The 14323-nt window shown below is 46.3% G+C and overlaps 1 protein-coding gene across 11 annotated transcripts; it reads left to right on the top strand.

The window, feature by feature from the left end:
- Window positions 1-226: 226 nt before the first annotated feature.
- LOC120691337 lies at window positions 227-4046 on the top strand. Of its 11 annotated transcripts, none has more exons than XR_005682197.1 (4): window positions 230-1436; window positions 3138-3203; window positions 3310-3367; window positions 3709-4046. XR_005682197.1 is itself a non-coding variant. In XM_039974378.1 (2 exons), the coding sequence occupies exons 1-2, from the start codon at window positions 626-628 to the stop codon at window positions 3315-3317; spliced, it is 819 nt and encodes a 272-aa protein (XP_039830312.1). In that variant the 5' UTR covers window positions 230-625; the 3' UTR covers window positions 3318-4046. The 11 variants fall into 11 exon arrangements, 1 of the variants encoding a protein (XP_039830312.1); XR_005682196.1 differs by having other exon boundaries at window positions 3539-4046; XR_005682195.1 differs by having other exon boundaries at window positions 3491-4046.
- The last annotated feature ends 10277 nt before the right edge of the window (window positions 4047-14323 follow it).

The following is a 14323-nucleotide window of genomic DNA, read 5'->3' as shown; positions in this document are numbered from 1 at the left end:
ATATGCAATTAGTTTTTTTATTTATCTACATTTAATTCTCTATGTATGAGACAAAAAATTTGATGTGATAGATGAATAGTGAAGTTTGGAGAGAGATTTTGCAACTAAACACAACGCAGCCTTAATCTATCACCCGCACACATATCTAAAAAGGAAAGTAGCGCATGTCGGAAATCGACCGGACGGATTGATTCCACCGGACGTCCGTAAATTAGGGAGCCCGCGCCCCTATTTCCCACTTCCCAAACGCCACCGTACTGTCGAGTCACAGAGAGAGAGCCAAACCACACGTCCACTCCACGCACGCCAGAACAGCGACGCCATGACCTCCCCGGCGGTCCTGGCGCCGCCGCTTGACAACGAGGATCTCCTCTCCTTGATCCTCGTCCGCCTCCCGCCGCTGGCATCCTCCTTCTCCAGCCCCGCCCTCGTCTGCAAGCGCTGACACTGCCTCGTCCGGGACCCGGATTTCCTCCGCCGCTTGCGCGCATTTCATCGAACACCTCCCGTGCTCGGCTTCTTCCACAACTCCCCGGACTCCCCCCGCTTCGTGGCCACCCAGGGCATTTCCGGCGTACGAATTGCCACCGCGGTGCGGGATCTCCGGAGGGACGGCGCCGGCGGCATGTGGTGGTTCGTCGACTGCCGCCACGGTCGCGCCCTTCTCCGCAGTCGCGACTGGGTCGATCTGCTCGTCTGGGATCCCATCATCGGCCACCTCGTATTAATCACCGTCCCCGACCAGGTGCGGGCAGGCGCGTCCGACTGTAACGCCGCGGTCCTCTGCCCATCAGGCACCACTGGCTGCGGGGGCGCTTTCCGCTCCAGCCCCTTCAGTGTGGTTGTCGTGTTCACCAGAAGACACTGCGCCTTCGCCTGCGTGTACTCGTCGCTGACCCGAGCGTGGGGTGAGCTGGTCTCCATGCCGACGCCATCACAGGAATGTGAGCTCGCGGAGGAGCCTGGCGCCTTTGTTGGGGATGCAATGTATTGGCTATTTGGCGAGAGCAGCATACTTGAGTTTCGACTGGGTGACCAAAAATTAGCTCTTGTTGAGCGCCCCTTGGAGATATTTTCTATCTACAGGCGGAACATCCGTGTTCTGAGGTTCGAAGGCAGCGTGCTTGGCCTTGCTGCTGTGAGGAATTTCAGCCTGCATCTTTGGGCACGGGAGGCTGACCATTGTGGCACTGCAAAGTGGGTGCTGCACAGAGCAATTGAACTCTGCACACTCCTTGAACTGCCATTGACGCAGCCTCGTGTGGGTTCCATTCCTGTCTGGATAAGTGGGCTTGGTGAGGACGGCGATGTAGTTTTTCTACGGACTATAGTCGGCATGTTCGTGCTTTGGCCTGAGACTATGCAGTTCAAGATGGTCACTAACAACGTACTCATGAAGACAGTTTATCCTTATGCTAAATTTTATTTTCCAAAAGGTAATAACAACTATCCCTCATTATTTCTGGTGAACCATACGTTTTCTCTTAGTGGTAATTCATATCTAGGTAATGTTTATTTTTGAGCCAAGACCCATGTACCTTTATGTGTTGCTCTGTTCTGGAAGCCTGAACTATAAGTTAATTAATATCTTCTATTTTGTTGAGGCCCATGATTATCAATTGTCATACTGTGTGACAATTGACAATTAAACTATATTCGATCAATTTAATTATTATCTGACATCTCCATGCTTATTTGAGAAATCTTTTGAAATTATAAATGCATGTGGTACTGTGGTCTGTAGGAAAAAGCATAAATCTTAACAAGCATAAAATTTACATCTTTTCTGTAAACTGTTTACATTTTGTACATCTGTTGATGATAGAAATATTAGAATTCCGACTATAGAAGAATCTTCCATAACTTATGGAGAATTGGAAATGGGGTCGAAATTCACACTTTCCCTTTCGAGTGTGCATTAAAATTCATGGTATTGTTGTCTTGTTAAAGAACATAAAGGAGAATAATATCAATATATGTATGGACTTCAATCAATTAAATGATTGGTTAGTGCAGTTAAATTATTGTTACTTTAACTAGGTTGCTGCTCCGAACGTCACATATTTCTCTGTTAAAGGAAGTACAACCATTGAATTGCAACATAATTTTGCTCTGGCCAAAGCCGTTATAACTATAAAGGGATGACATGGCTGGAGAGTATGTTATTTCCTTTTTTGTATAAAGCTGCAATGCAACAAACTCTTGTCTTACAGTTTGCTAATTTCTACAAGTAGTTTTTCTTTTATTGAAATAGCTTGTAATCATGCATTACCAAATGCACAAAAGAACCTTATTCAATATATGCCATCAATATTGTTCTATGCTTTAGGAACTCTATTAATTGTGAAGGTCTTGTTGTGTTCTAGAAAATTGTGAAGGTTTTGTCAGGCTCTTGAACTTCAAATCTTTCCTTTACTTTTGTGTTGACTGTTGAGCATTGCATGATACACAAACTTGAACATTGAATCTTAGTTGATAATTATTGAGGTCTAATGAATCAAAGCTTTCAAACCTGAAGAAAGTTGAAATGGTAGCCTTAACCTTAATGTGTTACTCAAGTCATCTATTTTCTACCAACGTGTACCTGAGGGATGAGAATAAGCCATGTATCTAACTACATGCACAATCATTCAAAGCCAAAAATTAATGTACATCAAAGTTCATGGTGAATATTGATTTATGCAAGAGTATGTACAATAAGTAGAACATGGTAAATCCATGCCAATGTTAAGACTCTAATTTCTATTTGGTTCAAAGCTGATGTTTGTGATATAATACCTGTTCTGCTTGGCTTGATGAAACACGTTAGCTGCAATTAGTGGGTATTCTAGAATATAACATTGATACTTGGGAATTGATAAAGATTCAAAATGGGAAGTAGCAGGCTACCCTTTTTTTCATAAATTATCTTTTTATGTGAAAAGTAGCTGTTTATCAATATATTTTTTTTATCTCGGAGTGTTAACTATAATGTTTGCTCATTTCAATTCATTAATTTTTTAGTGCTGATTGGTATGACTTGAGTCTAATTGTTTTGAACAGCTCCTTGGGCAAATAGTACATGACTGCATTTCTTTAAAAAAAATAGTACATGACTGCAAAATTTAGATTCTTCTTCTGACTTTCTGTTATTCTAGGCTAAAATCTAGTTGCATTGGAGGTAGCTTTCTGTTGCTGGTCAGGTGTGACTGAGGTAGCAATAGGTGTGTTGGTAGTTTTCTTTTTTATTTTTCCGGACATAATGAACTGTGAATGTAAAGCTTCTACCGCGCACACCTGGTCTAACATTTTTTTTAATGGTTTGGACAGGCCTTTGATCTGGATGGTGTTTGCTGGGATTAAGTATTGAAGAAATTTGATAACTGCGGTAACGGTTATAAACTTCTGCCTTATTGGGACACTTTTAGGATGCTACCATTACATGATTGCAGCCTTCATTTCTACATCATTAGTTTTAACTTGACACATTTGTTTTTTCTTTGAATGCAAGTCATTTCTGACAGTACATGGCATAACATTCTCTGCATGAATGAATCAGGATTCTACCATATGAAGAAAAGGGTTTGGAAACTTAGGTGTATTGTGTAGCTGATAGTTATCTGTATGGCCTGTCCTTTTCATATTATTGTTCTTGGAAATATCCAATTCCACTATAAACTGATGTTAATTGTGTTAAGATGTTCAATGATCTTTTTTTTTAAAATGCAGGTTATTTCTCTGTTGTTCCAGAATGTGGGTTCAGTTGCTTGGTTGAGGTGATGGCATCTGGTTCATAGAGTATAGGACTGCATACCATGAAGCAAGATAAAAATGTTGTCAGGTGAAGTGGCGATTGATGCAGAAGGAACTACGTTCTATGGTCAGCAAGCATTAGTTCCTAAGCTGTTGTGAGATGTTTAAATGTTCGATTCACTTTATGGAATCTATGAACATTTCATGTTTAGGCTGTCTAGTTTGTAATTTATCCTCTTTTCTATTACCTATCCTATCATGTGCATTACAAAGCTTGCTAATTCTACTCTTTGTTGGCATAGAAAGATTTTTGCGGCAAACACTGGCCACAGAAAGTGATCCGTAGGCTAGAACTTCAATCAAAAGTACTGCAGCGTGATCAGCTGTTGGGATAGTTAGGGACGAAGCATGGCGAAAGGTGAGCAGCTGACTGAGAATTGAGATGTGTCGGTCGTCAACTAGATAGATCAACATTTGAACCAGATATGTTACGCTAACACTGTTTTGGTGTTTTTTTTTCACGTTAGGTTGTGGCCCATTCATGTTTGGTTATGAGTTTTGGTGCATATAATTAGCAAATAATGCTATGTTGAAATACTGATCTTTCTAATTTAAGCTGATCAGATCAGTTAGATAATAAATTGTGCTAATTATGACTTCAAGGCAGTGTTTTGGTGCATTCAATTAGCACTGATCTTTATGATCCTTATCAGATAGGTAAGATAAAAGAACTGGTCCACCAAGGGCACTTCATTTGCACTGTTTTTGCTGTTTGTAGCATGATGTAAATAGCTGTAGATACGATCCTCGATTGCATATATGCATTTATGTCTGTCGCTTTCTCGGTTGAAAGCATTAACGTCACTCTAAGATGGATGTGTTTTACAATTAAGTTGGGCATCATTTTTTAATCCAAACAGCCATTTAAATCATGTATCTGTAGCATTTGGTTCAACAATTTGTAGCACAATCAGGTCACACAAGGTAACTGATACAGTTGAATATATTTGGTTTGACGTGGTCCGTTGCGGTGGTAATCAGATACTAGCCCATTTGTAACATTTGGTTTTTTTTGCTCGACATGAGCTCCAAAATATTTACAAAGGTTGCAATTATCCGGGTGAATTCAGGCATAGACAATATCATGAGCCCGACCTAAACTGCAAAATTCGGTGCGGTGAATCTTGCGGAGCACAACACACGGCTCTGCTTATCTTTGGTGCCAGTGCAGGTCCTGCTCTTTGAGGTTTGTGGCGTGTCAGTCAATTGAACTTACAATTGATAAGAGAAAGAAATTTAATCAGTAAATAATAAGGAACCTATCTGCAGGTGTTTCAAATAGTTCCATAAAAAGTGATACCGGCCATGTAGTCTGATACTATACGAGCCATGTAGTCCGATACGCCAATAGGATCATTGGCTACGGAGCCTGCCTGTTTCCCAAAACCAGCTAGGATCTAAGCAGCGTAACATAGCAGCCGGGTGAGTCCCTCTGCGACTATATCAAGAGGTAGTTCACTAATCATAATACGATTATGAAGGTTGTTGACAGTGATGTTATCCATCACTTCCACCAAGGCTTCCATAGCATCGAACTATGGAGGAAGATGTTCGAGAGCAACCCCAAGACTGTCTCTAACATGATGGTTGTCATCAACAAGCACGTCGACATGGAGGACGCTGAGCACGCGCATCGCCTCCACAAGAACCTATGCGACCCTGTCGATTGTCCCCGACAAAAGGGACAACCACTAGGGGTGCCGCAACGACAACCGCCCTCCACGACACGGCAAAAACCGCGACCACGCCGAGTCCTCCAAGGGCAGGGACCGCAGGAGGGGTCCCGAGAACACAGTCACCATGGCTGGCCGACCTTGAGAATGCTCCACCATGAACCAGAAGGACCTGGATTGACTCCTGGATGGTAAGTGCCCCTGGCACAAGGCGCCAACCACACTAACAGCGTTGCCCACGATGACACCAAGCGGCCTCGCTACGAGGAGCACGACAAGGCAGGCAGCTCCAGTGGATCCTGCGGCCGCGACTTTAGGAATTACTCGCCCAGGCGAGAGCGCGATGAGGAGCCCGACATGTCCCCTAGGAACTTCCAGAAGGAAAACCGGGCCATCAACTTCATCTACGGTGGCTCCGTCACCCCGACATGCCAGCGACGACTCAAGCTCGACGAGCGGGAGGTCAATTCAGTGTTTAGGCACTCGGTTGAGCCTTTGCGCTAGTCCGAGATGCCCATCACCTTCGACCAACATGACCACTGGGTTCATCTACCTAGGCCGAGTTCCTACCCCCTAGTGGCCAGTCCGGTGGTTAATCAAGTCTGCTAGGCTAAAGTAATCGTCCACGTAGGAAGCGGCCTCGACATCATCTTCTCCAAGACGCTGGAGAACATGGGTTACGACATGACGACCCGGGTCCCCATGGACCAGGCTTTCTACGTCATCATCCCTGGTGCCGGGTCGACTTCGGTCGGCAGGGTGACCCTCCCCGACACCTTTGGCATTCGTGACAACTATCGTACCGAGTACATCAACTTCGAGGTGGCCTCATTCGAGACCTTCTACCACGTGATCCTTGGGAGGGCCGCCCTCACCAAGTTCATGGCGGTACCTAACCACACATACCTCCTCATGAAGATATCGGCACCAAAAGGAGTCCTCTCCATCTATGGGGACGTGAAGACTTCTCACTCGTGTGAGGCAGAGAACATCAACCTCTCCTCCGCCCTGGAGCGATCCAGGAACGCGGTCCTTGTTGCTCAGGCTGCAAAGGACCTCCCCTAGGACCATTTACAGATCCCAATAGATGACTCGGCATCCGAGTCCCAGCTGAAACTGGATCACTAGACAAAGGCCATCGTCCTCAGGGACAACGAGCCTCAGTAGATCGCCTTGATCGGGTCATGTCAGGCATTCCGAGGGAGGAGGCCAGCACTCCTTGGATCTTGACGAGAAGGCGCGACTCGTTAAGAAACGGCTGTGTCGCTTCTCCCAAGATTGAAAGGAGGCCATTAGGGTAAAAGTAACTAGGCACCTAGATGCTGGTTTAATCTGAGAAGTCACACATCCCGAAATAGCTGCCAAACCCAATCCTTGTAAAAAAGAAAAATGATGAATGGAGAATGTGTGTCGACTACACTGATGTCAACAAACACTGCCCTAAAGACTCCTTTCCTCTACATGCATCAAACAGGTCATCGACTCGATGGCTAGGTGCGTTCTTCTCTCTTTTCTTGATTGTTACTTAGGGTACCACCAGATCGCCCTAAAGAAAACCTCCGAGTAACGGGACCAAAACCCGCTGCCTTACCACTTGGCCACGCCCCATTTCGTTTTATGTGACACTAATAAACAGTATTATTTTTATATATTATCATATTCTTGTTAATAGACGTTCTGTAGGAATAAGAAGAAATCGCAACTCTTTTTCGTTACACATAAAAAGGGTTTCAAAAGTCAATTTTTCTTTTCAATGTCCTTCTTTTTTTCATAATCTTATTTTTGTTCTTCCACCCATGCATGCAATAGAGAGCGAATGAGAAAAGAAGGGTTATTTTTCCCTTAAAAGATAGGCTTTGAAATAGGAATCATGGAATAATGCTGAATTCAAATGTTTATTGTTTTATACTATAAGAAAAGAAAAATAAATTGAATGAAATTCGTCTTGGGGGAGTCCCGAGGGGGTTGACAAGCCAGTGGCTTGACTCGAAGCAAAAAATGTAGGGTCAAAGCCACGGAGAGAGAGAAGAGACTGTCCCCGAAAGGGAGGGGATGATGACGACTGAGCTATTTCGAGCATTTCATAAACAAAGGGGGAAAAGTGATATCCAGCACGGGTCCAATAATTTAATCAATACGCCCTGTGCTTTTTTCTTCAATTGTGGAAATCTGGCACGCGAAGTAGTATGATTGGTTCTCATAATTATCACATAATTTAAAAAAAATGAATTTGTCGAAATTTTTCTTTTTTTCTTGCCTTTAAAATGCAAAGTGGATGTTCCGGCACGAATCTCCGCAATTACTTGTTCAGATTCCACATATTGATCATTTTGCACTAGAATCAAGCTTTCCCCCTTATGTACATATCCCTATGGAGAATCGTGCTTTCATTTTTCATAAATATTTTGAATAAAAAAAGAGGGAATTTGCTCTGATATAGATTAGGGCTCGGCCTTCTCACCTAAGTGCAATTACGATAAAAGAAAGGATATGATCAAGAGAACATACCCTCCATCACCCCATTGGGGGCATAATGCTACAACACCATGACATTTAGCTTCAAGAACATCGGCACCACCTACCAAAAGACCATACAGAGATGCCTCTAGGGGCAGATCGGGCACAATGCTGAGGCCTACGTCAACAATGTAGTCATCAAGATGAAATCTAATGACAAGTTCATTGCGGATCTAACGGAAACATTTGAAAATATCTGGAAATTCAAATGGAAGCTCAATCCAACCAAGTATGTCTTTAGTGTTCCTTTGTAAAACCTACTCAGCTTCATTGTAAATAGTCGCGACATCGAAGCGAACCCCACCAAGGTCAATGCCATTAGGTACATGAAAGCACCCAGGTGCAAGAAGGACCTGATGAAGTTAACCGGGTGCATGGCCGCCATGGGCAGGTTCATCAGCCGGTCCGGGTGCATGGCCGCCGTGGGCAGGTTCATCAGCCGGTTCGACGATAGGGGCCTACCCTTCTTCAAATTTCTCCAGGAGTCCAACAAGTTCGAGTGGAACAATGATGCCTCTAAGGCATTCCAAGAGCTCAAGGTGTTACTGAACAAACCACCCTGCTAACTGCTCCAGACGACGGGGAGACCTTACTCCTCTACATCACTACGACCACTCATGTGGTGGGTACCACCCTGGTCATCGAACGAGATGAACCAGGCCATGTTTACAAAGTATAATTAACAACCCATCTACATCATCAGTGAAGTACTCGGTGAGTCCAAGGTACGCTACCCGCAGGTCCAGAAGCTACTATACGGGAACCTCATCACATCGAGGAAGCTCTGGCACTACTTCGAGGCACACCAAATCAAGGTTGTCTCCTCCTACCTACTATGTGACATCTTCCACAACTGGGACGCCAACGGCTGAGTCGTCAAATGGTCAATGGAGCTCGGGGTCCTCTCTATCGAGTTCATCCTCCATTCCATCATCAAGTTCCAGACGCTGGTGGACTTCATCACCAAGTGGACCGAGATCCAGGACCCTCCACCCGAGTCAGTGTGGCAATTTTCCCCACGGGGATACGGACCCGACCCGAACGGGGGTGGGGACGGGTGCAAATCTCCCCCCTGGGGCAACCGGGGCGGGGCCCCAAAACTGTGTCAGGGCGGGGATGGGGCGGAGTTTATCTCCTCGGGGGAACACGGGGACCCGAAATAATCTTGGGCTGTTAAAAATGCAAGGCCCAGCAGCCCAATACCCTACTGTATATAAATAAAATCTTCCAAACCCTAACTCACCTATTTAATTCCCTTGCTCCTACGGCCACAGCTGCAGGCGAGCGGCCACCGCCGCCACCGAGTGCGAGCGCATCGAGCGGGACGCGACCCGAGGGCCGGACGCCGGAGTGAAGAAGGCAAGCTGCCAACGCCGCTATCTACTCCGTGCAGGCCGGCGGAATTTCGCTGCTATTCTGCAAATCGCCTTGCAGATCTGCATCCGTGGTGGTGCAGTAGGAAGAAGTGCTGCGCTTGTTCTGTTAGCTTGTTGCCATGGCCGTTTGTTGAATTTGTTAGCTTGTGACTTGCTCGATCTGTTAGCTTGTGGGCTTGTGCTCCATCCGTTAGCCTTAGTCTTATGCATTTGGGCTCGATCTATGATGTTGTATGTGTCTCCTGGTTGAATCTATGTCTCTCTACTTCCGATTTAATTCTTTTGAACTTCTACTTTGCGATTCATTTGTTGGGTGGTTGATCCCCACGGGGACCCGTCGAGATTCGGGGACCCAACGGGGTCGGGGACGGGGCACGTTTTTCCCCGATTAGTGTTTCGGGGCCGGGGCGGGGATTAGAGTTCGGGGATCGGGGCGGGGACGGGAGGCGCTCCCCCGCCCCGCCCCGCCCCGTTGCCATCCTGACACCCGAGACACAACCCGAGCACTGAGTCGTGTACTTCAATGGTGCGCCTAACCTATACGGTGCCAGTGGGGGAGTACACATCTCCCCCAAGGGTGAAACGGCTAAAGTTCGTTCTTCAACTAGTCTTCAAGTCAACAAACAACGTTGCTGAGCATGGGGCCCTCATCCACGGCATCAAGCGCCTCCTGGCCTATGGTGACTCGAAAGTCGTCATACAACAAGTCAACAAGGACTGGGAGTGTGTGCAGCAGAAGATGGCGCTTACTGCAAAGAAATACGCAAGCCGGAGGCCAAGTTCTATGGCCTCGAGTACCACCATGTACTCATGAGTACAATGTGTCTGCAGATGTTCTCTCCGAACTCGGCTCCAAACGAGCTCTCGTCCTGACAGGAGCCTTCATCCAAGCTCTCAAGAGTCCAACAGTGAAGATCGAGGTAGAATCCCCCCACCCAACCAACCCCGACTTGGTACTTGCACTAGGGCAAGAGGTACTCGTCGTCAACACGGACATGCGAGTACCCATTATAGACTTCATCAATAATAACAAATCCTACCCCAAGAAGAAAGAACACAAGAATTTTGCCTGCCAAGCTGCCAACTACGTCGTCATCGGCTCCGACCTTTTTAGGCACTCAGCTTCTGGAACCCTGTCAAAATGCATCTCGCAGCAAGACGGAGTCAACCTCCTCAGCGAGATCCACTCGTTGATTTGCGGCAACCACGCTGGGGCCTCAACCCTAGTTGGAAAAGCTTTCAGGTCAGGCTTCTACTGGCCCACAACGCTTGTTGATAGTCATGTACTCATTAGGATATGTCCTGGATTCCAATTTTTCTCCAAGCAACAGCACATCCCGGCTCAGGCCCTGCAAATGATACCTCCTTCCTGGCCCTTGGCATGTTGGGGTCTTGACTTGGTGGGCCCTCTAAAGGCAGCACCTGGCAGCTTCAACCACATTTTCATCGCCATCGACAAGTTCACCAAGTGGATCTAAGTCAAGCCAGTCACAGTAACAAAGACCTCCAAAGCTATCGAGCTCATCGAGGAAATACCCCATGATTCGGAGTACCTAATCAGATCATCTCTGATCGGAGTACTGTTGACATTTTGGAGGATCACAAAAAGAATCTGCATGCACACGAATATCATCAGAGCTTTCACCCAGGAGTATTCCAGGGTATCGTATCCACTGAGGAACGTGAGAATATTATCTAAGGCTCGAATTAATCTAAGGACATCACAACGAAGAGGTAAGGGGTAGAGAGGATTTCTAAGGCTCAGAATCAAAGGTAAGATAGACTTAACTAGTTGTTTACTTCGGGCTATCAGCTTCGTCTGGATAAAACCAGAAGCTCTGATAATAAGGCTACTGTCGTATACCCGAACGTGGAGAATTATGATAACACAAAATAGGGCTATCACCACTTGCAAGCTACCTCTATAAACCATGGGGTAATACAACAATCAACAGGTAGAGTCTAGTCTAGACATCACGTCTACACCGTCTTTTACTAACTCTAGAGTCGTACAGGATTATCCATCTTTATCAGGAGTCCTACTCTAGAGGCATTCACTAAACTAGTGAACTATTGATCCTGTAAACAACTAGGGAACTAGCACTGACTTAACTAAGAAACTAAAGCACAAAGAAGATCACGAACACTTACTATGGTTGATAAGCATCCGTCGAGGTACAAGTTGAAGAAGCATGCTGGGGCCAACCGGCACCTCCCCGACTCCCCCTCACTCTCTCCCTATTTTCCTAGCACTAGCAAGCCAGCACTAAGCCACTAAGCCAAGTCCCTAAGCTCAAATCTGAAGGTGAAACTCAAGAGGGGAAGTGTGAGATGTGTATCATTTCCACCCCTCTCCTCATTTATAGAAGGGAACCAGAGTGCTTTGGATGCGAGTTGGAGCCTTGACCTCCTTGCACCGCCTTTGGCATCCAGTGAGAGATCTCCATGTAGAAAGGGAAGGTTGGTGGCGCCCTGGCTAGGTCGGTCGACCATGGTGGTTGGCCAACTGCCACATGGCGCGAACCGCCTTCAAACTTCTCTGGGAGGCTACCATGTGGGTCCTTATATCGGTTCTTGATGAGTGAGCCCTTCTTAAGTTGGTTTTATAGCTCTGGTGGGACCATGGACCCCCTTGCACGTGCCTAATTGGTCGAGAGGGTGAACCATGTATTGATGATGTGTTTCTCTTGCTCTCGAGATGTGTTTCCTCCTCATTTCCAATGATAAATAACCTGCACACAAATATTCACCAACACCTTGTGGAATTTGTTAGCAATGACTCCTACCACTAATGTTGATGCTCGTATTTTATGCACTCGTGTAGGAGCTGACAGTCTACTCTAATCCATGGGAAGCTAACTCGCGTGCTCCGACTAGTCGAGTTTTGTAACTTGGAGCTTGGAGCATGATTTACTTGCATTTCTAGCCAAATTCCGATATAGTAATATTTTCTAGGGGAAACACGGAATTGGCCCTTTTTGGATAAAATATGCAGGCATGAGATTTATATCCTTATGATTTATAGCTAAAATTGATGCTTAAAATGGGTCGTTATCGAGCGTCAACAGGTACTTCCTTCACCGACTCTAAATTCTGGGATTACTATCAAGAGAGCTGCATTGACGTATACTATGGCTCTATGCTCACCCAAGATGCAAATGGCTGATGGCTCAAATCTACGACCCAGTTGAGAAATATGGCTCCAAGTGGCTACAAGAACTACCCAGGGTAGTTCGGGGACTACGCATCCAGAAAAACGGAGCCACTGACGACTCTCCATTCTTCATGGTTTACGGTTGTGAGGCTGTTCTCCCGAAGGGCATGGCCTTTGGTGCTCCACACATCCAGAACTACGACGAAGCTGAAGCCGAGGCCACTTGGTAAACTGACATCGACTCAATGGAAGAGCACCGCCTGACAACTGCCCTCCAGCACGCTTGCTATGAGCAGCAACTCTGACGTTATCTCGATTAGAACGTGCAAGAATGGGACTTCTACGTCGGTGAACTGGTCCTCTGTCGAATCCAGTCCATGGCGGGTGCTCACAAGCTCTCTTCTCTATGGGAAGGTCCCTTCGTCGTCAGCAGTGTCATTGTCCCTGCTTTATTTTATGTGGGGACCGCTGGAAATGCAAGAGCCAGGTAGCCAACAACATAGATTTGCCACGGTCTAGGTTCCAACTCGATTGATCGGCTTCCTTTAGCTTTGTTACGGCATGTGTAGAACCATTCGTAGTAGTGTACGTTCCCTACGTTAATTGATAGCGCTAGGTGATCCGGTGGATCTGATCTATAGTTTGGGGGCAATACATACCAAAAGGTTCGAAAGAAGGAAGGCGCAGTATATAACCAACCCGCCCATAGCCGGTCTAACTGCTAAGAGAGAAAAGTGCTTTTCTTTCCCAAAGAGTCCTCGAGTACACACAGCTATTGCTGATCCTTTGCGAGATCAGGATGAGACCCTTCAGAATTTCTAATCAATCCATGTTAGGTCAACAGGACATACCCACTACAACATGAGGACGACATAGATGTGGGCCACCAGTGGAACATTGAGCACCTGTGACGCTTCTATTCATAGAAGCCTACTAAAAGCGAAAAGGGCAAAGCTATGTACCTGTTCATTTGTCAATAAAGTTATTCTTTTGTCTTTATGCATATCTTGCTTATTAGTCTACCCGAGTTGTTCCACACACTCTGGGCTATGACTCAGCTAGACCGAATTGTACGCCACTGCTCCGATCAGTCGGACTACCAACTTGACCAATAGTTCTTGAGCACAACCCTGCAAGTCTTGGAACCATCCGGCAACACCCAACTTATCACATGCTTGATGACCTGCTCTCAACCCAATAAGAAAGGGCACTTCCAAAGTACTCGGCCAACTCAGAGACTACTCAGATTGAGGATTTTAATAAAACAAAAGCATGCAAACTTATTTACATAACAAAAAAATCATTGTTTTTATGGCCAACACTGACCAGTTGTCTCCTTGCAGCAATAGAATGACACCTACAGATCTAAGTCGGCGATGATGCGGTCGGCTAAGGGCTTGACACTAGAGTGGTGAGCCTCCCAATCTTCATTGGAGTAGTCAAGGGCGACTCCATCACCAACCGGCTCCAAATCGACCTCGGGAAGTGGGACTTTTACGAGTCCCATGGTGTACAGGACTGCGTCCCCAGCCACCTTCTTCACGAAGCCCTCCAGTCAGCCTCGAGCCACCTCCATTTGGGCCACCAGATCCTCGGCAAGGACCACCCCACTCGGCTCGAATGCCGCCAACAGGGTGTCCAGCTTGTCGGAGAGGCAACCCAGCATTGCCCTTATCTCGGTCAGCCGAGCCTCCACATCTGCAAGAACCCAGTCATGTCGCTCGAGCACTCAAAATAGCGACAAGGCTGGTTTTCAAACCATACCTTTGCGGGCCTGGCGCTCAAGCCTGAGCTTGCCCTTTGTGGTCGCC

Source organism: Panicum virgatum, chromosome 9N (genome assembly GCF_016808335.1).
Source record: "Panicum virgatum strain AP13 chromosome 9N, P.virgatum_v5, whole genome shotgun sequence".
In the NCBI taxonomy this organism is placed as follows: domain Eukaryota; kingdom Viridiplantae; phylum Streptophyta; class Magnoliopsida; order Poales; family Poaceae; genus Panicum; species Panicum virgatum.
Note: the sequence above shows the minus strand (reverse complement) of the source record. Positions and strands in the feature narration are given on the sequence as shown.